A 26,192-nucleotide genomic window follows, 5' to 3' on the forward strand; every position below is an offset into this window, starting at 1 on the left:
TACAAATACTTAGGTGTCTGGTTAGACTGTAAACTCTCCTTTCAGACTCACATCAAACATCTCCAATCCAAAATTAAATCTAGAATCGGCCTTCTATTTCGCAAAAAAGCATCCTTCACTCATGCTGCCAAACATGCCCTCGTAAAACTGACCATCCTACCAATCCTCGACTTCGGCGATGTCATTTACAAAATAGCCTCCAACACTCTACTCAACAAATTGGATGCAGTCTATCACAGTGCCATCCATTTTGCCACCAAAGCCCCATATACTACCCACCACTGCGACCTGTACACTCTCGTTGGCTGGCCCTCGCTTCATACTCGTCGCCAAACCCACTGGCTCCAGGTCATCTACAAGTCTCTGCTAGGTAACGCCCTGCCTTATCTCAGCTCTCTGGTCACCATAGAAGCACCCACCCGTAGCACGCGCTCCAGCAGGCTCCACTGGTCACCCCCAAAGACAATTCTTCCTTTGGCCACCTCTCCTTCCAGTTCTCTGCTGCCAATGACTGGAACGAACTGCAGAAAAAAAATCACTGAAGCTGGGGACTCATATCTTCCTCACTAGCTTTAACCCTTGGCATCAGTTATTAGAAAGCACAGCATTGATTTTCACTGCTACACAGACGATACACAACTTTGACATTTCTGTGTCACCAGAGGATATTATTAGACAGTGTAAATAATTACATGGATCTCAACTTCCTCCAGCTAAATCAAGACGAGACCACGGTACTTATTGTTGGAGCCAAAGCACAGCGAGAGAATCTGGCCGCACACTTGAATTCACGGGTAATAAAGTTTAAACCTGGGTGTTATTTTAGATTCGGAACTCAATTTCAAATCACACATTAGAAATGTGACAAAAATAGCTTTTTACCACCTGAGGAACATTGCTAAGATGCGGCCGTTTCTCTCTCAGGCTGGTACAGTTAGACTCATCCATGCTTTATTACAAGCAGTCTTGACTACTGTAATGCTCTCATGTCTGATCTACCCAAGAAGCCATTGGTCAACTACAAAACATACAGAATGCTGCAGCACGGGTACTGACCAAGACCAGAGGGAGAGCACACATTAGATCGGTTTTGAGGAGTCAGCACTGGCTGCCTGTGAATTTTAGAATTAATTGTAAAATGATTATATTGGTTTTGAAATCAATCCACGATTGTGCATCCCGATAAATGTCAGACACACGTTTAAATTATGTACCCAGTCCTACCCTCAGGTCCTCTGGTACTGGCCTTTTAACTATCCCAATACATAGGATTAACAGGCATGGAGAGGCAGCCTTTAGGTATTCTGCCCCCAGCCTCTGGAATAGCCTGCTGGAGAACCTGAGGGGGCCGAAACCATGGATATATTTAACCTCTCTGGGATATGTGGGACACCTGGCCAAAAATCCCAGTGAAAATGCAGAGCGCCAAATTCTAATAAATTGCTATAAAAATCTAACTTTCATGAAATCACACATGTAAGATACCAAATTAAAGATACACGTGTTGTGAATCCAGCCAACATGTCAGATTTCAAAAAAGCTTTTGGGCGAAAGCAAACGATGCTATTATCTGAGGATAGCACCTCCGTAAACAAAGAGAGAGAAGCATAGTTCAACCCTGCAGGAGCTACACAAAACGCAGAAATAATAATATAATTCATGCCTTCCCTTTGATGAGCTTCTTCTGTTGGCACTCCAATATGTCCCATAAACATCACAAATGGTCCTTTTGTTCGATTAATTCCATCGATATATATCCAAAATATTCATTTATTTGGCGCATTTGATCCAGAAAAACATCAGTTCCAACTTGAGCAACGTGACTACAAAATATCTCAAAACTTACCTGTAAACTTTGCCAAAACATTTCAAACTACTCTTGTAATACAATTTTAGGTATTTTTAAAAGTAAATAATCGATAAAATTGAAGACGGGATGATCTGTGTTCAATACAGGAAGAAAACAAACTGACGCTACCTTTCTGGTCACGCGCCTCTAACAAACAGTACACTTCAAGTGACCCTTGTTCAAGATGGCCATACTTCTTCATTACACAAAGGAATAACCTTAACCAATTTCTAAAGACTGTTGACATCCAGTGGAAGCGATAGGAACTGCAAGGAGGTCCTTTAGAAATCTGGATTCCCAATGAAAACCCATTGAAAGAGAGTGACCTCAAAAAATAAAAATCTGAATGGTTTGTCCTCGGGTTTTCGCATGCTAAATAAGTTCTGTTATACTCATAGACATGATTCAAACAGTTTTAGATACTTCAGAGGGTTTTCTATCCAAATCTACTAATCATATGCATATCTTATCTTCTGGGGATGAGTAGCAGGCAGTTGAATTTGGGCATGCATTTCATCCGGACGTGAAAATACTGCCCCCTGTCACCAATTAAAAGAGATCTTAAAACACACCGTTTTAGCTTCGCTTTTCCTTGGGGTGCTTTTTAGTCATTCAGTTTTTATTGTTATTCTTTTGTTTGTTTTTCTACACTTATGTTTGTTGAGTGGTAAATATTTCTGTTTTTATTTTCAATGTTTTTGTTTATTTTTTCCAGTAAAGGACATTGCATTAGATTTCATGTCTGAAATGTGCTTTATAATAAAGCTTGATTTGATTTATGAGATAGATATAGAGATGAAAATAACTAGATATGAGAGAGATGTGATGGAGATGAGATAGAGATAGAGAAGAAGAAAGAGTTGAGATAAGATAAAGGTAGAGATAAGATAGAGATGAAGATGAGATAGACATGAGATAGAGATGGCAGAGATAGAGATGGAGATGAGATTAACATGAGATAGAGATGACAGAGATAGAGATGAGATGGAGAAGTAGAAAGAGATGAGATAGTGATAGAGAAGGTATAGATATGCAGATGAGAAAGAGAGAGACAGAGATAGATGTGAGATAAGATAAAGATGTAGATAGAGGTGAGATAAGATAGCGATGTAGATAGAGGTGAGATAAGATAGAGATGTAGATAGAGGTTAGATAAGATGGAGAAGTACAAAGAGATTAGATAAGATAGAGATGTAAATAGAGATTAGATAAGATAGAGATGTTGAAAGAGATTAGATAAGATAGAGATTTTGAAAGAGATGATATAAGATAGAGATATGAGATAAGATAGAGCTGTAGAAAGAGGTGAGATGAGGAAGATGAGAGAGATGAGAGGAGAAAGACACGTAGAAAGAGATGAGATAAGATAGAGATGTTGATAGAGATGAGATAAGATAGAGATGTAGATAGAGGTGAGATAATATAGAGATGTAGAAAGAGATGAGACGAGAGAGATTAGATAAGATAGAGATGTAGATAGATGTGAGATAAAATAGAGATGTAGAAAGAGGTGAGATAAGATAGAGATGTAGAAAGTGATGAGATAAGATAGAGGTGAGATAAGATAGAGCTGTAGGAAAATATTAGATAAGATATAGATGTAGAAAGAGGTGAGATAATATAGAGATGTAGATAGAGGTGAGATAAAATAGAGATGTAGAAAGAGATGAGATAAGATAGAGATGTAGAAAGAGATGAGCTAAGATAGAGATGAGATGAGATAGAGATGTAGATAGAGGTGAAATAAGATAGAGATGTAGAAAGAGATGAGATAACATAGAGATGTAGCTAGAGATGTAGATAGAGGTGTAGATAGAGATTTAGAAAGAGATGAGATAGAGGTGAGATAAGATAGAGATGTAGAAAGACGTGAGATAAGATAGAGATGTAGATAGAGGTTAGATAAGATGGAGAAGTACAAAGAGATGTACAAAGAGTACAAAGAGTACAAAGTACAAAGTACAAAGAGATAAAATAGAGATGTAGATAGAGGTGAGATAAGAGTCTGACACCCCAACACAGCAGAACAGAGTCTGACACCCCAACACAGCAGAACAGAGTCTGACACCCCAACACAGCAGAACAGAGTCTGACACCCCAACACAGAAGAACAGAGTCTGACACCCCAACACAGGAGAACAGAGTCTGGCACCCCAACACAGCAGAACAGAGTCTGGCACCCCAACAGAGCAGAACAGTCTGACACCCCAACACAGCAGAACAGAGTCTGACACCCCAACACAGCAGAACAGAGTCTGGCACCCCAACACAGCAGAATAGAGTCTGGCACCCCAACAGAGCAGAACTGTCTGACACCCCAACACAGCAGAACAGAGTCTGACACCCCAACACAGCAGAACAGAGTCTGGCACACCAACACAGCAGAATAGAGTCTGGCACCCCAATAGAGCAGAACAGTCTGACACCCCAACACAGCAGAACAGAGTCTGACACCCCAACACAGCAGAACAGAGTCTGGCACCCCAACACAGCAGAACAGAGTTTGACACCCCAACACAGCAGAACAGAGTCTGGCACCCCAACAGAGCAGAACAGTCTGACACCCCAACACAGCAGAACAGAGTCTGGCACCCCAACACAGTAGAACAGAGTCTGGCACCCCAACAGAGCAGAACAGAGTGTTAACCCTTCAAGTATCTAAGGGGGATAAAAGGCTGAGCTCTTAAATTAGTAGTAACCGACTTTTAATTATAGAAATGTACCAGTCGGGGAGAGATATCCCAAACGGCACCCTTTTCCCTATATAGTGCATTACTTTTGAACAGGGGCTCTGGTCTAAAGTAGTGCGCTATAAATGGAATTGGGTGCCATTTGAGGCTCATAAAATCTGTTCAGGCTTCCTCTTGGTGAAGCCTGGGGTTGAGCTACGCAAATCCCCTGGCATGAGAGGAATGGAGAAGAGATATATATAATTAGTTTGCAGCTGCATAATTAGGATGCTGAGGAGTAGTGAAGTCTTCTAATCTTAGATATAGCTGGAGACTGCAAGGCCAGTCTGTGAGATGATGGGACTGGTGAAATGAGAGCTGTTGAGAACAGTATATTCAGGTAGTAGGGCTGTATCCCAAATGGCACCCAGCCATATATAGTGTATTACTTTTAAACAAAGCCATATGGTGCTATTTGGGATGAATCCTAGGTGTTGGAAGGTATTTCGTATATGGGAGGTACATCATGTAGCTCAGTGTAGCTTGTACGTTGTCCTCTGTAGCTCAGTGTGGTTCTCTGTAACTCAGTCTGGTTCTCTGTAGCTCAGTGTGGTCCTCTGTTACTCAGTGTGGTCCTCTGTAACTCAGTGTGGTTCTCTGTTACTCAGTGTGGTTCTCTGCAACTCAGTGTGGTTCTCTGTAACTCAGTGTGGTTCTCTGTAACTCAGTGTGGTTCTCTGTAACTCAGTGTAGCTTGTATGTGGTCCTCTGTAGCTCAGTGTGGTCCTCTGTTACTCAATGCGGTCCTCTGTAACTTAGTGTGGTTCTCTGTAACTCAGTGTGGTTCTCTGTAACTCAGTGTAGCTTGTATGTGGTCCTCTGTTACTCAGTGTGGTCCTCTGTAACTCAGTGTAGCTTGTACGTGGTCCTCTGTAGCTCAGTGTGGTCCTCTGTTACTCAGTGTGGTTCTCTGTAACTCAGTGTGGTCCTCTGTAACTCCGTGTGGTCCTCTGTAACTCAGTGTGGTCCTCTGTAACTCAGTGTGGTCCTCTGTTACTCAGTGTGGTCCTCTGTTACTCAGTGTGGTTCTCTGTTACTCAGTGTGGTTCTCTGTAACTCAGTGTGGTTCTCTGTAACTCAGTGTGGTTCTCTGTTACTCAGTGTGGTCCTCTGTTACTCAGTGTGGTCCTCTGTAACTCAGTGTGGTCCTCTGTTACTCAGTGTGGTCCTCTGTAACTCTGTGTGGTTCTCTGTAACTCAGTGTGGTTCTCTGTAACTCAGTGTGGTCCTCTGTTACTCAGTGTGGTTCTCTGTTACTCAGTGTGGTTCTCTGTAACTCAGTCTGGTCCTCTGTTACTCAGTGTGGTTCTCTGTAACTCAGTGTGGTCCTCTGTAACTCAATGTAGCTTATACGTGGTCCTCTGCAGCTCAGTGTGGTCCTCTGTAACTCAGTGTGGTTCTCTGTTACTCAGTGTGGTCCTCTGTTACTCAGTGTGGTTCTCTGTAACTCAGTGTGGTCCTCTGTTACTCAGTGTGGTTCTCTGTAACTCAGTGTGGTTCTCTGTTACTCAGTGTGGTCCTCTGTTACTCAGTGTGGTCGTCTGTTAATCAGTGTGATTCTCTGTTACTCAGTGTAGTTCTCAGTTACTCAGTGTGGTTCTCTGTTACTCAGTGTGGTTCTCTGTAACTCGGTGTAGTTCTCTGTAACTCAGTGTGGTTCTCTGTTACTCAGTGTGGTCCTCTGTAACTCAGTGTAGCTTATACCTGGTCCTCTGTAGCTCAGTGTGGTTCTCTGTAACTCACTGTGGTTCTCTGTTACTCAGTATGGTCCTCTGTTACTCAGTGTTGTTCTCTGTAACTCAGTGTGGTCCTCTGTTACTCAGTGTGGTTCTCTGTAACTCAGTGTGGTTCTTTGTTACTCATTGTGGTCCTCTGTTACTCAGTGTGGTCGTCTGTTAATCAGTGTGATTCTCTGTTACTCAGTGTAGTTCTCAGTTACTCAGTGTGGTTCTCTGTAACTCAGTGTGGTCCTCTGTAACTCAGTGTGGTCCTCTGTAACTCAGTGTGGTTCTCTGTAACTCAGTGTAGTTCTCTGTAACTCAGTGTAGTTCTCTGTAACTCAGTGTAGTTCTCTGTAACTCAGTGTGGTCCTCTGTAACTCAGTGTGGTTCTCTGTAACTCAGTGTGGTTCTCTGTAACTCAGTGTGGTCCTCTGTAACTCAGTGTGGTTCTCTGTAACTCAGTGTGGTTCTCTGTAACTCAGTGTGGTCCTCTGTTACTCAGTGTGGTCGTCTGTTAATCAGTGTGGTTCTCTGTAACTCAGTGTGGTTCTCTGTTACTAAGTGTGGTCCTCTGTTACTCAGTGTGGTTCTCTGTAGTTCCGTTGGTAGAGAGATGAGCTTGCAGGTCAAATTTACGCTTGACTGTAAGTTGCTTTGTATAAAAGTGTCTGTTAAATGTGGTGTAAATATTCAGTGTCTTCAGAACGTATCTTTATACCTTTTCCACATTTTTGTGTTACAACCGGAATTTAAAATGTGTTTCATTTACATTGTTATGTCACCGATCTACACACAATACCCCATATCGTTGAAATGGAATTCTGTTTGAAGAAAATGTTCTACATTAATACAAAATGTCAAGCTGAAATGTCTTGAGTCAATTAGCATTCCACCCCTTTGTTATGGCAAGCCGAAATAAGTTCAGTCGTAAAACTGTGCTTAACAAATCCCATAATAAGTAGCATGGACTCATTCCGTGTTCAATAATAGTAGTTAACATGATTTTTTAATGACTACCCCATCTCTGTACCCCACACTTACAATTATCTGTAATGTCCCTCAATCGAGTAGTGAATTTCAAGAACAGATTCAACCACAAATACCAGGGAGGTTTTTCAATGCCTTGCAAAGAAGGGCACCATTTGGTAGATGTGTCAAAATAAAAAATGGAGATGCTGAATACCCCTTTGAGCATGGTGAAGTTATTCATTAGAATGTGGATGATGTATCAATACACCTAGTCACTACAAAGATACAGGCGTCCTTCCTAACTCAGTTGCCGGAGAGGAAGGAAACCACTCAGGGATTTTACCATGAGGCCAAAGGTGACGTTAAAAACAGTTACAGAGGTTAATGGCTGTGATAGGACAAAACTCACAGCTGTAATAGTTGCCAAAGGTGAATCTAACATGTATTGTCTCAGGAGGTTGAATACTTATCTAATCAACATATATTGGTGTTTTATTTATAATATATATTTTTTCAAATGTTAGAGTTTTTCTTCCACTTTGACATTAGAGTATTTTATCGTTGTCGTTGACAAAAAAAAAAAGACAATTTTTCCATTTCAATCCCTCTTTGTAACACAACAAACTGTGGAAAATGTCAAGGGGTGTGAACACTTTCTGAAGGCAATGTATGTTTATATTTGGTGTGTCCAGCTGGTATTCAGGGTTGATCACATTCAGTATCAGGTATGAAGGGGGAAACATAAAGAGAGCTCACCCTCTCTTTCCCCAAGTGCTAAAATCACAATTGGTATAAGGGGCTCGATAAAGCTTGGTAAGCTACATTAAATATTGACAGAGTGATGGTATAAATGTATAATTTATGAGCTGAGGGAATTTATTTGATTTCCCTAAGCACTATTTTAGAAGATCAATGAGTCCAGTCCAAAACTGTTACAGGTGAGAAGTAAGTTTACAACAGACTTGATCCAGGGAGATTGGCTTTCTGTTGTTCTAGTATTGTATAAGTGGACCACTACATTCTGGTTATTGTTTGCACACACACACACACACACACATACACACACACACCTGCTATCCTATAAATCCCGGTGCGCCTCTGAGACAGCGCCCATTGAGCGGATCGGCATCACGGTCTCACCTACACCTCTGCTCAGAGTCGCGACGCCCCTCCCTCTCCCGGTCCACACCGATAAATGGGTTAATGCTGTCACCAGGAGAAGACAAATGAACCGAGCACACACAACAGGAGATCCCTTTCTCCCGAACTAGCCCCTCTTCGCTCGCCGTTGCTGCTTTATCGATTGAGAAGAAACATTCTCCTTAATTTGTTTTTGAGAAAATATTTGATCTGCAAGCTTTATTGAGACAGAGAAGCGGACTGGTATCACCGGCGCTCCAGATCCGTGGGCGACTGGGCAGGGAGGTGTCTGTCGGTCTGTCTGCTGCAGGAGTGAATCATTGCGTCGGGGCTCGGAAGATTAGACACCCCGCTTATCACCACTCCAACTCCCGGAGGTCTCTGATGGTATTTGGAGATAGAGACGGATAAGTGAGCCAATTGAAATAGATTACAGCTAAGCTGATATCGTCTGTGCACCTATCAAGTAGCCTGCCCTATAGGATTTTAAATTGGTTTTTAAAAAGGCACTACAAGTCTCACTGGAGACTTGGATCAGTGACGTTTTGGCGTTTGCCATATCAGGTGATCTTGAAGAGTGAAAAGAAAAGATTTGAAGATCATTACATTTTGGGGGGATCCCAATCACTTCCAGAAAATAGCTGTCTGACATGAGTGTAAACAGAGTCGAGTCTGGGTGACCCCCCTAGCCTGATAAAAACGGATTGAATCTTAATTGACCGGATCAGCGTCTTTACAGGTAGGCACTTAACCGATCATTCAATTCAGTTGAGAGTGTTCGGTGATATGGGCTCTTGCCGTTGCCACTGATTAAAACATGTATGGGGTGTGCGTGTGAGTATGTGCCACCGTTAACGTGGATACCGTTTGGGTGACTCACGCGCGGTCACACCGTTACGCTTGCCGCCAGCCTGCTGCACCTGTTGTAATTGGTGCAAATGGGAAAGAAACGGGATGCGCAGTTTTCTCCCGCAGGGGACATATCCAAATTATAGACTGTGTATGTGTCATTGGTAGAACGTCGACTACATCCGGCCGCTGTCATCGCATTCTACAACGGGACTGGTTTTCTTTGTTGAAGAATGAGATATCTTCATTAAGATTGTAATTTAGCTATGGGCTGAATTTAATTCTGCATAATTCAGCTCACTTTATTTTAAGGCTACAGAAAATGTCACCTAATAATTCAAATGAATCTAACGTTCATAGCCTACATGATAATGATGTGTGTGTGTGTGTGTGTGTGTGTGTGTGTGTGTGTGTGTGTGTGTGTGTGTGTGTGTGTGTGTGTGTGTGTGTGTGTGTGTGTGTGTGTGTGTGTGTGTGTGTGTGTGTGTGTGAATAAGATAGTGAAAGAGAGAGAGAGACCATTGCTTCTATTTATTGCAGCATGTGTTGCGTAGTATTCAGTGGGGAGCACCTGAATTGTTGTCCACTATCGGGTAAAAGCAGAAGCTACAACTCCAGGCGTAGGCTAATTCACCACTGTGTGGTTTAACATTCTCACCTCTCCAGTCCATGTTTCTCTCTATGATAAATTGGGGCAATATCGTGTCATAAACCATAAACCGGTCATAAACCATCATGGCCAAATATGTCACCTGTCATGCGCACAATCATCACAAGACAGATGAACTGTGAGTATGATAATGGCTGGAGAGAGTGCGCGCGCATGTGTGTGTGCAGGGCCGGTTCCTGGCATAAGCGACATAAGTGAGGGGGCCCCCACCCAAAATATATATATGTATTTTTTTGGAACTCTATTGGGGTCTCAACTAACTGTTAGAATAGCAGAATACACAAGGTGCAATTTCCAAATGTGGTTGTGCATCAGCAGTTTTTCTCTTATGTCAGTCACTGATATTCACTCAATTAGCCATGCCATATAACCATTTTTAGATTGGTAAGTTAGTCTAGCCACTAGCCAGCTATCTAAACTTGTAGTAATCATGACTGAATACCGACAGGCTCGCAGGGCAGGTGCTCAGGGGCCCTGACTTCCAGAGGGCCCCCATTGATTTTGTTAATCACTCTCACTCAGATATCATTCATATGGCATAAGTCTTGGAAAAAGGTAAAGAACTGCAGGAAATGTGCTTTAAAAAGAAAATGATTTCCCTCTAAACCATGGCAAAATGGGTAGAATTGCCGTAAAACTGCACACATCTCTCTGGTGTGTGTTTGTGTGTGTGTGCGTGCGACACAACGATTGTAACGGATGGAGAAAATCCGCTATTTTCTTGTCACACTCAGGTCTCTTGGGTCGCCTTGGCAGGATGGCGCAAGTCATGGTAACAAAGAAAAATGCGAGGAGGTTATTTTCGCGGGCTGCTCTCTCCATCGGACAGTCCGTGTGTTTAGTTGCTTGGACCGTAGTACAGTAGTAGCCAAGTGTAGTGTAGGACAAAGACACCGACACTGATTGTCCTTGTAAGAATATTAGGGTTCTCTGTGCTTCTTTCAAATCACACTGTTAGAAGACCAAGGGCACTCATACACGCTCCTGCTTAAATCCTGCTTTGTGTAACGGAGACGGTAACAGACCTTTTCCCGCCCGGTGGCACACATCAGGCTGGTGATGATGAGACCGCTCGTGGAGTTACCGCTGCGCCCGGTAGACGTCGCCGGTTCACCTCCCCTGGAGTTGGCGGGAGAGGATCCGCGCGCAATGGGTGACCATCACGGGATTGAGACCCTGGCTCTAGCCTCGGTTGAGGTGCCGGTGAATGTAAACTGCAGTCCGTGGGGGTAAGAAACATCAACAAGCGGGCTATACTGACTGGTGCTGTGTGAAACCTAAGCTACTGTACTAGTCCTGTCACTGCGCAAGGTGACTTTGGTTTTTGGCTACTCGGCTACTTCATCATGACCGCTGGTTTGACAACATGTCTACAGTGACTGGGTGTCAGCATAGTGACAGTATAGAAATATATCACAATTTGCAGTAGCCTGTTATTCTTAATCAGGGTGTTTTCCAAAGAAAAACAACACTGGCTTTGATCCTGTTGTTATTTCCGGTGAACAGGTAGAGACCTAGTTCTGTAGGCCTATGTTCTGATAGTGATAAAAAAAAATTCAGCCAGGTCTTCTGCATTTTTACCGGAAGTAGTTGACAGTCACTAGATGGAACTCACTGTATCCACCACTGTTGTGTCTGAGGAGAACGTGAATGTTGTGTCTGGAGATCTATATATATGGCTCTGTTTGAGCCTTATAGAGTTAGTTTCCACATGAGAATTTTGTGTTGGGTCATAATAACATAGACTACAGTTAACATGATATTTTGGAAATGTGTTGAATAACAGGGCTGAGTATGCTGATAAAGGAGATGAAAGTTTATATTGTCAGTCCAGCTGTTTTGCCCTCCCTTGCCTGTCCAGGTCAGCTGTAAGAATTCAATTGCAGGTAGAGGGACCAGGGAAACAGGAGCAGACTGGGACAAGAATTTGGCCCTGGCATTTTATCCACACCACCCAACATCACTGTGCGAGCCATCAACAAAATGAAGACGTTTTGAGTGAAGTGACAACGTAGAACATATAGTCACCCTTTTTTTCGGCTGTCTAACTGATGATAGAGTCGGACCCTGTCTCTAGGCTGATGCCGCCTTTGAAATGGAATGTGAGTTTGTATGACCTCAGCTCAGCAAATCAGAAAACCGGGCCTGCCCGTCTTGGGCCGGCTGTTGCCCACTGATCAGCCAAAAGCTCATCGTTATATATTAGTTTAACAGAAATTGCCCAAAAATCGTAACACTGAAATCTTAACAGGCCCACAGGCCACCTTTTTTATTGAAATATATTTGGGATTTGTCAATTCCGACCAGTCCACCGACTAAAAAATTGTCAAGCCCATCTGGCATTTGACAGAATTGCCAGATGGCCAATCTGCCCCTGCAGGGAAATGTTTGTTTAAAAAATATATATTCCCAGTATTATTGACAGGGATAGATAGAAATGAGCAAGGAGGCAGACAGACAGGCAGACAGACAGACAGGCAGACAGGCAGGCAGGCAGGCAGACAGGCAGGCAGGCAGGCAGGCCGGCAGGCAGGCAGGCCGGCAGGCAGGCCGGCAGGCAGGCAGGCAGGCAGGCAGGCAGGCCGGCAGGACAGGACAGGACAGGAAAGTACAGAAAGACAGACAGGACAGTATAGACAGACAGGACAGTAGGATGATAGTAGGATGATAGGGAGAAGACCAAAGGGCCAGGATTCCATTCCATGCAGGCTGAGGACCGTATATGTACAGAGGGCGGTGGCCTTAACAATTCGACCAACCTTAGGCACAGGATATTTCTTGAGTATGATCACATTTAGACAACATGTTTCCCACTGGGCACAGGCGTCAGTTCAATGTCTATTGATCACATTTAGACAACATGTTTGGATATTGGACTATCATCAAATTATGTTAGATGTCCAGCAAGAGAAGACTTGACCAACCTGCAGGCTGCGTCAATGGTTATGTCACGGTGTGTAGGTGTATAATCAAAGATTTTTGAGTGTGTGTGTGTGTGTGTAATGGCGTGTGATAGATATTGTACCGACCTTGACCTCTCCTCCACCACTAATGCATCTTTGTCCACCGGGAACGACTAAGGTGTGAGCAACACATCTCTCTCCCTCCCCCCTCTCTTCTCTCCCTTCAATCTGTGTGGCTGCTCTGCCCCCTCTCTTCTCTCCCCAACCTCTTCTGTCTTTCTTTCTCTCCATCCTATGGGGCCTCTGCGCGCACACACACACACACACACACACACACACACACACACACACACACACACACACACACACACACACACACACACACACACACACACACACACACACACACACACACACACACACACACACACACACAGACAGAGACACTCATCCTATCCTGACTGTCACTCTCCGCCCCTGTTCTAAACCTGTGTTGGCAGCCTGTATCCAGACAACAATTCTATAATACATGACACAGAGGTTTCCCGCTGTAGTCTCAACCTGTCACCTCACGTCTGAGTCTGTCTCATTCCAAGCAACAGAGTTCATGTGTCCTTCTTTTCATCCCACAGCTAATTCAGAGGTTATTTTAGCATATTTGTATTGCTCTAAGCAGAGACAAGAGATAGAGGGAGCGAGAGAGGGGGAAAGATAGATATAGAGACAGGGAGAGAGAGACAGAGAGGGAGCGATAGAGGGGGAAAGATAGATATAGAGACAGGGAGAGAGAGACAGAGAGAGAGCGATAGAGGGGGAAAGATAGATATAGAGACAGGGAGAGAGAGACAGAGAGAGAGCGATAGAGGGGGAAAGATAGATATAGAGACAGGGAGAGAGAGACAGAGAGGGAGCGATAGAGGGGGAAAGATAGATATAGAGACAGGGAGAGAGAGACAGAGAGGGAGCGATAGAGGGGGAAAGATAGATATAGAGACAGGGAGAGAGAGACAGAGAGGGAGCGAGAGAGGGGGAAAGATAGATATAGAGACAGGGAGAGAGAGACAGAGAGAGAGCGAGAGAGGGGGAAAGATAGATATAGAGACAGGGAGAGAGAGACAGAGAGAGAGCGAGAGAGGGGGAAAGATAGATATAGAGACAGGGAGAGAGAGACAGAGAGAGAGCGAGAGAGGGGGAAAGATAGATATAGAGACAGGGAGAGAGAGACAGAGAGAGAGCGAGAGAGGGGGAAAGATAGATATAGAGACAGGGAGAGAGAGACAGAGAGGGAGCGAGAGAGGGGGAAAGATAGATATAGAGACAGGGAGAGAGAGACAGAGAGGGAGCGAGAGAGGGGGAAAGATAGATATAGAGACAGGGAGAGAGAGACAGAGAGGGAGCGAGAGAGGGGGAAAGATAGATATAGAGACAGGGAGAGAGAGACAGAGAGAGAGCGAGAGAGGGGGAAAGATAGATATAGAGACAGGGAGAGAGAGACAGAGAGGGAGCGAGAGAGGGGGAAAGATAGATATAGAGACAGGGAGAGAGAGACAGAGAGGGAGCGAGAGAGGGGGAAAGATAGATATAGAGACAGGGAGAGAGAGACAGAGAGAGAGCGAGAGAGGGGGAAAGATAGATATAGAGACAGGGAGAGAGAGACAGAGAGGGAGCGAGAGAGGGGGAAAGATAGATATAGAGACAGGGAGAGAGAGACAGAGAGAGAGCGATAGAGGGGGAAAGATAGATATAGAGACAGGGAGAGAGTGAGACAGAGAAAGAGAGAGAGAGACGGATAAAGATATATATATAGAGACAGGCAGAGAGAGACAGAGAGGGAGCGAGAGAGGGGGAAAGATAGATATAGAGACAGGGAGAGAGAGACAGAGAGAGAGCGATAGAGGGGGAAAGATAGATATAGAGACAGGGAGAGAGTGAGACAGAGAAAGAGAGAGAGAGACGGATAAAGATATATATATAGAGACAGGCAGACAGAGACAGATAGACAGATACAGAGAACATTGTTTAAGGTAGTTTGTGGGGGTTGTAGTTCACTGTGTGTAAGGTTATAGTTCACTGTGTTTGTGTGTGGCTCGTTAGCGGAATGTGGAACATCTAGTTGCTGTGGCGACCTGAGGGCCTTCTCCGTGCACCTGAGCAAGTGGGACAGGATTAGAACCAAGAGCAGATGGGCTAAGTACCTCCCCCATAGAACACACACACACATTAACCTGCAGCCCTCACATAGACATATTAAAATGAAACATTTTAAACCTACAGTGCATTAGGAAAGGATTCAGACCCCTTGACTTTTTACACATTTTGCTACATTGCAGCCTTATTCTAAAATTGATTACATTTATCAAGTTTGAAGGTAAGACCAAGATGCAGATGGTGTCGGAGTAACAATGTTTATTACGGCAACAGGGCAGGCAAACGACAGGTCAAGGCAGGCAAGGGTCGGTAATCCAGAGGTGGGGCAAAGGTAGAGGATGGCAGGCAGGGATAACCAGAGTAAGGATAAAGAGCTGGGGCAAAGGGCTGTGAGACATGGGTTTAACTCGGGACACATGAAAAGTGGAGTGTCTACAAAGGGTACGGGGCAACAGAAGACGAACAGCAGAGGGACTAATAATTTTAGAGATGGGAAATGGGCCAATAAACCATGGGGAGAGATTGCGCAATTCCACCCGGAGGGCAGATCCCAGGTGGATAGCCATACCTTCTGCCCAAGACGATACCGGGAGCTGGGGTCTGATGGCGATCCGCTTGTTGTCGATACCTGGAGGTGGTCTTGAGGAGGGCCGACCGGGCTCTCCTCCAGGTACGACAACAGCGGTGGACAAACATCTGGGCAAAAGGTACGCCGACCTCTTCCTCCTGCTCGGGGAAGAGCGGGTGCTGATACCCCAGGGAACATTCAAAGGGCGATAGGTCCGTGGCAGAGCAGGGAAGGGTGTTGCGTGACTATTCCACCCACACAAGCTGCTGGCCCCAGGTGGTGGGGTTGGCAAGACTAGGCAGCGCAGTGTTGTCTCAAGGTCCTGATTGGCTCACTCTGACTGGCCATTGGACTGGGGGTGGAACCCAGAGGACAGGTTGGCCGACAGCTCAATGAGGGTGCAGAACGCCTTCCAGAACTGGGACGAGAACTGGGACCCCGGTCGAAGACCATGTCCACGGGCAGTCCATGCATCCGGAAGACGTGCTGCACCATGAGCTGGGCCGTCTCCTTGGCCAAGGGTAGTTTGGGGAGAGGAATGAAGTGGGTGGCCTTGGAAAACTGGTCGACCACAGTCAGGATGGCAGTGTTGCCCTCAGACGGGGTGAGATCCGTGATGAAATCCAGGGATATGTGGGACCAGGGACGGTAAGGGACAGGCAGAGGTTTCAGGAGGCTAGCCGGAGCTTGCCGATGAGTCTTGTTCTGAGCACACACTGTGCAAGCAACGATGAATGCGGAGACGTCAGGGACCATGGTGGGCCACCAAAAGCGTCATCGCACAAAAGCCAGGGTCCGGTGGGAACGCTGTGCCTCCCGGACCTGTTTCCCTATAACTCAGCTGAGTGCCGTTGCCAGGCACGAGGTGGGAAGGATGGTCTCCGGGGTAATAGCCGTGGGGCTATGGTCTCCCGGGCGATATAAGATGGAGAAGTTGAACCATATAAACAGCAGGGCCCATCTAGCTTGCCTGAAGTTGAGTTGTTTGGCGGTTCGGAAATACTCCAGATTTTTGTGTTTGGTCCGTACGATGAACAGATGTTCCGCCCCTTCCAGCCAGTGCCTCCATTCCTCCAATGCCATCTTCACTACGAGAAGCTCATGATTTCCCACATTGTTGTTTTTCTCTGCTGTGTTGAGACGATGGGAGAAGAAGGTGTAGCTCCAGGTCCAGAGCAGAACGCTGGGACAGGACAGCCCCCACTCCTACATCCGACGCATCGGCCTCCACCACGAACTGACGGGACGGGTCAGGATGAACCAGAATGGGAGCAGTGGTGAAGCAATGTTTGAGGTCCCGGAAATCCCGGTCAGCAGCTACGTGAACGGAACCTTGGGTGAAGTGAGTGCTGACAGGGGGAAAGCCAGGGTACTGTAACCCCAGATGAAGCGGCGCCCATAAGTTGGCGAAACCCCAGGAAACGTTGCTGCTGCACCCTGGACGAAGGCTGAGGCCAATTCAGCACCGCTCTCACCTTCCCAGGATCCATCTGGAGACCTCCAGAGTGGACACTCCCAACAAACAGCTGGTTATGTAGGAGGCATTGAAGAACCTTTCGGACGTGGAGAACCTGTTCTTGAGGGGAGCGGGAGAAGACGAGGATGTCATCAATGTAGATGAAGATGAACCGGTTCAACATGTTAAAGAGAACATCATTTACCAGAGCCTGGAACACAGCTGGGGGGTTGGTGAGGCCAACACCAAATACTTGTAGTGGCCGCTGGCCATGTTGAAGGCGGTCTTCCACTCAACCCCCTCCCTTGTCCACACCAGATGGTAGGCATTCCATAGATCCAGCTTGGAAAACACGGTGGCCTCTTGGAGTAGCTCAATGGCCGAGGTGATGAGTGGTAGCGGTTCTTCACCGTTATGCCGTTGAGTCCCCGGTAATCAATGCACGGGCACAGGATCTTGTCCTTCTTCTCCACAAAGAAGAATCCTGCGCTGGTGGGATAGGACAAAGGACGTATAAATCCTGCAGCTAGGGAGTCCTCAATGTAGGTGTACATAGCTTTGGTCTCCGTTCATCCCGGGGCGGAGTGGTGCTAGGGAAAAGGTCAATCCTGCAGTCATATGGTCGGTGCGGAAGCGAAGTGGCCCGGGCCTTGTTGAACACCTCCCAAAGGTCCTGGTCCGGGGCACCTTCCGACTCCCCAGGAAGATGTCCCGGGGCAGGTTGCGCTGACTTCAGACACTGGGTGTGGCAGAACAAACTCCAGCCCATGATGGCACCAGTAGACCAGTTGATGAGGGGATCGTGTCGCTTGAACCAGAAGAATCCCAATACCATGGGAATCTGAGGAGACTTGACGAGCAGGAATTGAATAGTCTCGCTGTGATTCCCTGACACCCGTAGGTTGAGGGGAGTGGTAATATGAGTGACCCGTCCTAAAGAGTACACGTCAAGCACACTAACATCCATGGGAGTGGAGAAGGGCTGAGTGTGGATGTTCAGCTCGGAAGCAGGGTAGCGTCCAAAAAACTCTCATCAGCCCCAGAGTCAATGAGGACCCAGAGAGATTTAGACAGCCTTCCCCAGAGGAGAATGGCATAAACAGGGGTGCGAGCAAGGGAAGCAGGAAAGTTCTCCATATGGCCCACTAGAGTACTCGCTCCTACCAGTGAGGCTGGTCTCTTTAAAGGACAAGAGGACACAAAATGACCAAGAGTCCCGCAATACAGGCAACTCTTCATGTTGATCCTGTATTGCCATTCCACTGGCGATAGCCCAGCTCTACCTAGTTGCAAAGGCTCGAGAAGCGGTGACTCAGCCGTCTTCGGCGACTCTCGGGGAAGGTCGGGATTGTCGGGGACTTCTGGGATGACTCGGAGACAAGGTGGAATCCCTGGACTTGTGATCAAAGTCGAATTTCCTCTCCCTCTGTCTCTCCCTTAGTCGCCCATCGATTCGGATGGTCAAAGCGATGAGGGAATCGAAATCCGTAGGTAACTCGTCCTTGACCTCCTCCGAGATGCCGTGCAGGAACATATCGAACAGTGCTTCCTGGTTCCAAGCACTCTCTGCTGCCAACGTGTGGAAATCAACCGCATAGTCAGCCACACTGCAGGAGTCCTGCCGAAGCTGGATTAGTTTCCGGGAAGCTTCTCTCCTGGAGAACAGGGTGTAAAAAACCTTCTTCACCTCTCCCACGAACCCCTCCAGACTAACACATATGGCCGGCTGCTGTTCCCATACAGCAGTAATCCAGGTGAGAGCCCTCCCAGACATCAGCGTGATGAGATAGGCTATCTTGGAGCAATCTGAGGGGAAGGAGGAGGGCTGAAGCTCAAAAATGAGGGTACACTGAGCTAGAAACGCCTGACAGGTGCTCAACTCTCCATTGAAGCGTTCAGGAGGGAGGTAAACGGGGCTCCCAATGGTGGCCCCATGGGAGGAGATGGCTTCGCGCAGCTGTCTCGGGTCTGCTGGGTCGGTCATGGCCAGTTCGTACTATCAGGTTTGAAGGTAAGACCCAGATGCAGACTGTGTCGGAGTAACAATGTTTATTATGGCAACAAGGCAGGCAAACGACAGGTCAAGGCAGGCAAGGGTCGGTAATCCAGAGGTGGGGCAAAGGTACAGGATGGCAGGCAGGGTCAGGGGCAGGCAGAGTGGACAGGCAGGTGGGCTCAGAGACAATACAGGCAAGGGTCAAAACCAGGAGGGCGAGCGAAAAGAGAGACTGGGGAGAAGCAAGAGCTGAGACGAAAAACGTTGGTTGACTTGACAAAAAAAGTTGAACTGGCAACAGAAAAATGGAGTCTTCTTGGGTATGACGCTTGGCACACCTGTATTTGGGGGGTTTCTCCCATTCCTCTCTGCAGATCTTCTCGAGCTCTGTGATGTTGGATGGGGAGCGTTGCTCCATAGCTATTTTCAGGTCTCTCCAGAGATGTTCAATCGGCTTCAGAGACTTGTCCCGAAGCCACTCCTGCGTTGTCTTGGCTGTGTGCTTAAGGTCATTGTCCTGTTGGAAAGTGAACCTTCGCCCCAATCTGAGGTCCTGAGCGCTCTGGAGCAGGTTTTCATCAAGGATCTCTCTGTACTTTGCTCCGTTCATCTTTGCCTCCATCCTGACTAGTCTCCCAGTCCCTGCAGCTGAAAAACATCCCCACAGTATGATGCTGCCTACCACCATGCTTCACCGTAGGGATGGTGCCAGGTTTCCTCCAGACGTGACGCTTAGCCAAAGAGTTCAATCTTGGTTTCATCAGTCCAGAGAATCTTGTTTCCAAACTTCTTCCATTTAAGAATGATGGAGGCCACTGTGCTCTTGGGGACCTTCAATGCGGCAGAATATTTTTGGCACCCTTCCCCAGATCTGTGCCTCGACACAATCCTGTCTCAGAGCTCTACGGACAATTCCTTTGACCTGATAGCCTGGTTTTTGCTCTAACATGCACTGTCAACTGTGGGACCTTATATAGACAGGTGTGTGCCTTTCCAAATCATGTCCAATCAATTGAATTTACCACAGGTGGACTCCAATGAAAACAGGATGCACCTGAGCTCAATTTCGAGTCTCATAGCAAATGGTCTGAATACTTATGTAAATTAGGTGTTTCAGTTTTTTATTTTAAACACATTTGGAAAAATCTATGAAAGCCTGTTTTGGCTTTTATATTGTGTGTAGATTGCTGAGAAAAAAACAAACAATTGAATCCATTTTAGAATAAGGCTGTAACGTAACAAACCCGGAAAAAGTCAAGGGGTCTGAATACTTTCCGAAGGCACTGTATGTCCTCTGTTTAGGTCATCAAAGCATACCTCTACATTTCCCAGTTCTCTTACCCTTTACCCTGCATATGTTTCTCCTCTCCTCTTCTGTCCTTTCATCCTCTGCTTTTATACAGGGGATTCAAAGTCAACAGAGGAGTCTTTTCATTGTGTGGAGAGGAGAGGAAAGCAGAGGGGGGGAAAGGGGAGAGAAGAAAGTGTGTAGACTGGCCTTCCTCTCAATCTCTCCCAGCAGTAAGGAGACATGTCTCTCTGTCTCTTTGTGCAACAGGCCTGTAGATATCTGTCATAGTACCGTGTATAAAAACACTCCCCTTTCTCCATCTCCTGCTCCCTCTCAGGGATCTTTGTCTGCCAGTCTCCCCCTTTCTCTGTCTTTATCTCTCTATTTCTCTCTGCTGTTGATAACTCTCTTTGTCATGACGTGAGCATCGGTGCATCTGTCAGGCGGTGGGGTCGCTCAGTGAGCCACTCTGTCCCTGTGGACAGAGTGGAGGGATAGGAACAAGTCAGACACATTGACAGGAGGGTTAGAATAAATGATGGAGGGAGAGAGAGTGGGAGAAAGGGATGAAATAAAGGGGAGGGGGGGTAATATAATATAATAATATACTGCGTGGTTAATGACAAGGATGGAGGAGGTGAGGGGAGCAAGGTGGAATGGAGGGAGGGAGGGAGGGAGGGAGGGAGGGAGGGAGGGAGGGAGGGAGGGAGGGAGGGAGGGAGGGAGGGAGGGAGGGAGGGAGGGAGGGAGGGACAGCAGGGTTAGATTAAGTGATGGAGAGTGACAGGACTTTATTCAGGTTTTTATCTCTCTGGGCCAGGTGCCTGAGACCGAAACTGAGGGAGGAGGAGGGAAGGAGGAGATGAGTGGAGGGAAGGGAAGGGAAGGGGAGGAGGAGATGAGTGGAGGGAAGGAGGAAATGAGTGGAGGGAAGGAGGAGATGAGTGAAGAGAAGGGGAGGAGGAAGGGAGATGAGTGGAGGGAAGGGAAGGAGGAGATGAGTTGAGGGAAGGAGGAGATGAGTGAAGAGAAGGGGAGGAGGAAGGGAGATGAGTGGAGGGAAGGGGAGGAGGAGATGAGTGGAAGGAAGGAGGAGATGAGTGGAGGGAAGGAGGAGATGAGTGGAGGGAAGGAGGAGATGAGTGAAGGGAAGGGGAGGAGAAAGGGAGATGAGTAGAGGGAAGGGGAGGGGAGGAGGAAGGGAGATGAGTGGAAGGAAGGAGGAGATGAGTGGAGGGAAGGAGGAGATGAGTGGAGGGAAGGGAAGGAGTGAGGGAGATGAGTGGAGGTAAGGAGGAGATGAGTGGAGGGAAGGAGGAGATGAGTGGAGGGAAGGGGAGGAGAAAGGGAGATGAGTGAAGGGAAGGGAAGGAAGGAGGAGATGAGTGGAGGGAAGGAGGAGATGAGTGGAGGGAAGGGGAGGAGAAAGGGAGATGAGTGGAGGGAAGGGAAGGAGGGAGGGAGATGAGTGGAGGAAGGGAGAGGAGTGGAGGGAACGGGAGGAGGAAGGGAGAGGAGTGGAGGGAACTGGAGGAGGAAGGGAGATGCGGACGAGTAGGCAGGGAGAGAGGGAGACTTGGGAGCAAGGGAGGAAGAGGAGGATTAGAGGGGAGGAGGGAGAGAAAGATGGAGGATGTACACTCTCCTTCACACACTTATTTTTGCACACAGACCCTCAGCGTTCAAACTATATGTGTGATTTTTGCAGAGAGAAGATGCCGTTCCACCACGTCAGGTCTACTCTGCTCTACACTGGAAGTCTCCTGAGCCGGACACTGTCTGAAGGGAGCGAAACCTTCCAACTCACCAGCATCTCCACAGAGGAGCTAGGAGGTCAGTGTGTGTGCATGTGTGTGTGTGTGTGTGCATGCTTACGTGTTTATGTGTATGTATGTGTGGTACTGCGTGTGTTGCCAATTTATAAAAATAAAAAACGGAAATACCTTATTTACATAAGTATTCAGACCCTTTGCTATGAGACTCGAAATTGAGTCCACCTGGGGTAAATTCAATTGATTGGACATGATTATGAAAGGCACACGCCTGTCTATATAAGATCTAACAGTTGACAGTGCATCTTAGAGCAAAAACCAAGCCATGAGGTCGAAGGAAATGTGCATCTGTACTGACCTCGCCTACTGGATGATAGCGTGGTGAACAGGCCGGGGCTCAGGTGGTTATCAAATATTTATATATTTCTTAATTCCATTCTTTTACCTTTTAGATTTGTGTTTATTGTTGTGAATCGTTTTTAGATATTGCTGCACTGTTGGGGCTAAGAACATGAGCATTTCGCTACACCCGCAATAACATCTGCTAAATACTGTATGTGTATGTGACCAATAAAATTTGATTTGATTTGAACAATGGTGGACATCTTGACACAAGTGGGGAAAGCAGACTGGGATAGGGAGAGATTGAATATGTCCGTAAACACCAGCTGGTCATGCTCTGAGGACGTGGCTGGGGATGCCGTCTGGTCCGGCAGTGAGGGTTAACACGTTTTAAATGTCTTACTCACATCGGCCAAGGAGAAGGAGAGGCCACAGTCCTTGGTAGCAGGCCGCGTCGGTGCCACTGTGTGATCCTCAAAGAGGACGAAAAAGGTTTTCAGCTTGTCCGGAATAAAAATGTACTGCTGCAATTATGTACTGCTGCAATTATGTACTGACAATTATGTACTGACAATTATGTACTGACAATTATGTACTGACAATTATGTACTGACAATTATGTACTGTTGTACTGATGTACTGTTGTACTGCTGTAATGATGTACTCATGTACTGTTGTACTCATGTACTGTTGTACTGATGTACTTATGTACTCATGTACTCATGTACTGTTGTACTGTTGTACTGATGTACTGTTGTACTGATGAACTGTTGTACTGATGTACTGATGTTTATAAAGATTGAAGGATCTATCACAGTGTGAGCCACAAACACACACACACACAAACACACACAGCAGTAATACATGTGATGGCTCATACAGACATACAGCAGAGAATGTCTCTTCTGTATGGTGCTGCATACTGATAAATCATTTTGTTTTAGATGAAAGAGAGACATTGTCAATCCCATTCCCTTTGTTTGTAGAGAGAGAAAGAGAGAAAAGCTCTGGGGTTGTTTTCTGTTGAAATGGGAGGTTTACAGGCTTAGATGGGTGTTGTGACTTAACTCAAACACTCAGAGAACTGACAGAGCAAAGACAAGCGGGAGAGAAACATCTAAGACTGGATTAGTACACTGACACAGAGGAGAGGAGACACGGGTGGAGAGAGTGGAGGGGAGAGGAGAGGGGAGAGGAGAGGAGACACGGTGGAGAGAGTGGAGGGGAGAGGGGAGGGGAGAGGAGACACATCTAAGACTGGATTAGTACACTGACACAGAGGAGAGGAGACACGGTGGAGAGAGTGGAGGGGAGAGGGGAGAGGAGAGGAGAGGAGAGGAGAGGAGAGGAGAGGAGAGGAGAGGAGAGGAGAGGAGAGGAGAGGAGAGGAGAGGAGAGGAGAGGAGAGGAGAGGAGAGGAGAGGAGAGGAGAGGAGAGGAGAGGAGAGGAGAGAGGAGACACATCTAAGACTGGATTAGTACACTGACACAGAGGAGAGGAGACATGGTGGAGAGAGTGGAGGGGAGAGGGGAGAGGAGAGGAGAGGAGAGGAGAGGAGAGGAGAGGAGAGGAGAGGAGAGGAGAGGAGAGGAGAGGAGAGGAGAGGAGAGGAGAGGAGACACATCTAAGACTGGATTATTACACTGACACAGAGGAGAGGAGACACGGTGGAGAGAATGGATGGGAGAGGAGAGGAGACACGGGTGGAGAGAGTGGAGGGGAGAGGAGAGGGGAGAGGAGAGGAGACACGGGTGGAGAGAGTGGAGGGGAGAGGAGGGGAGAGGGGAGGGGAGGGGAGGGGAGAGGAGACACATCTAAGACTGGATTAGTACACTGACACAAAGGAGAGGAGACACGGTGGGGAGGGGAGAGGGGAGGGGAGAGGGGAAAGAGAGAGGAGACACAGTGGAGAGAGCAGAGGGGAGGGGGAGGGGAGGGGAGGGGAGGGGAGGGGAGGGGAGGGGAGGGGAGGGGAGGGGAGGGGAGGGGAGGGGAGGGGAGGGGAGGGGAGACACGGGTGGAGAGAGTGGTCTGGGCGAGAGCGAGCAGAGAGGAAGTCACAATCAGATGAGCTCCTGCATTTTTCAGCATTTTCTTTAAAAAAGATAGATTAGGAGTTAGATAAACTTAGATTTTTTGTCAGGAACACATACTGGATTCTACCCTCTACAACATAACCCCTACTTCAAATCAAAACTTAAAACCTACAACCTGATTTTGGACGGAATTACGGAATCACCTGGAAGGTTCACAACTACCAAGATTTGTTTCTCTATACAGCAAATTCTCTGGAAAACAACAGAAACCTGAAAACACCATCCAACCTGGAACTGAGTGAGTAATGCTTAGTCTGAAACTATATATTTTTTTTTCCAAAAGCCAAGAAGAAAAATACACAACATTACTTTATAAGGATTTCTAACTCTAATTCTAACATAATTCTGCCAAGCTTGATACAGCTTCAAATAGCACTGACGTGTCAAGTGAGAGGTGTCAAAGCTCATTAGCCCAACAATGGCAGGAGAGTCACACAGTCTACCCCAACCAAATGGAGAGGCCTTAGAAGCTCCCTCCCGCTGTTCAGAGGTAATTAAAATACAGTACCCTGCGCATGTAAAGAATGATAAGGGAAGAAAAGATTACAAAATGAAGCTCCTTATGGAAAATCAAGAGACACTTTTTGCTGACTATTACAAAAATGGGAACATCAGCAACCTTATCTTCCACACAAACCATCCCCTGGCATGGCACAGTGCTATATTAGCACACTACCCCTCTGTTACGAGAGGGGGGATTAACGAGGGGTGGAAACTCAGAATACTTGACAACGAGGACTCTGAGTTAAGTAATATAAATATCTATAAGTCCGGAACAGTGATGGTACAGCGTAACCACAAACAGTTTCAGCTGGACTTTCACCTAATCAAAGAATTAGCTCAGCAGGAGAAACTCTCCCTTGATAAAGATACCCCCACCCCGAGGGGATCAGACCAGACCTCTTCATTATGTAACCCCACAGATGAGCAACCCCCAGCGGAGGGTCAACCTCCCAGCACAGATTACCACTCCCTCATTGAAATGAAGGACAAATTCACCCAGCTGGAGATAAGGCAGGTGGAGCTGGAACAGCAGGTGATTACACTTCAGTCAGCACAGACCCAGACAACAGTCCAGCACAACAACAGCCTCTTAACCAGACCCGGAGAGCTGGAGGTGGACAGAGACATATCTGCACTTTGGACAGTGGTGAGACAAATACAACAGGAGAAAGAGGAGCAGAACAGAGCACTAGAGGAGAGTTTCAGACTGCTGGTGGAGGAGAGGTTGAGGGGGATGGAGGAGAGGGTGAGGGGGATGGAGGAGAAGTTGAGGGGGACGGCGTGTGACAGAGAACAACCCACTAGAGAGGTGGACACCCCCACAGAGAAGCCAGCAGAACAGCCCACCTCAGCACCCAACAAAAGTCTCGACACCACAGCAGAACAGTCCATACCAGACCCTGACCATAGAGTCGACACCACAGCACAACAGACAAATGAAGAACCCCAAGCCCAGAGGCTCTCACCCCCTCTGAGCACCCCCCCTGTCAGCCACCCTGATAGCCCTTCTGTCAACCCCCCCACACCCACTGAGGACAAACACAAGACACAGATTGTACTACTTATGGACTCAAATGGGAAATATATAGAAGAAAAAATACTTTTTCCCAAACACAGTGTGTCTAAACTCTGGTGTCCAAACACCCAGCGCGCCCTAGACCTTCTGTCTGAGGCCAAACTAGGCTCACC

At 46.9% G+C, this 26,192-nt stretch overlaps 1 protein-coding gene across 1 annotated transcript in view; it reads left to right on the plus strand.

Moving 5' to 3' along the window:
• The first annotated feature begins 8,376 nt into the window (after positions 1 to 8,376).
• Positions 8,377 to 26,192, plus strand: part of caln2 (calneuron 2) — a 63,109-nt gene continuing 45,293 nt past the window's right edge. Inside the window, exons 1-2 of the mRNA XM_031808692.1 lie at positions 8,377 to 9,147; positions 21,998 to 22,122. Coding sequence (XP_031664552.1) covers positions 22,005 to 22,122 — 118 coding nt within the window. The 5' untranslated portion in view covers positions 8,377 to 9,147; positions 21,998 to 22,004. The remainder of the gene's footprint in view (positions 9,148 to 21,997; positions 22,123 to 26,192) is intronic.

Source organism: Oncorhynchus kisutch, linkage group LG29 (genome assembly GCF_002021735.2).
Source record: "Oncorhynchus kisutch isolate 150728-3 linkage group LG29, Okis_V2, whole genome shotgun sequence".
NCBI classification, from domain to species: Eukaryota; Metazoa; Chordata; class Actinopteri; order Salmoniformes; family Salmonidae; genus Oncorhynchus; species Oncorhynchus kisutch.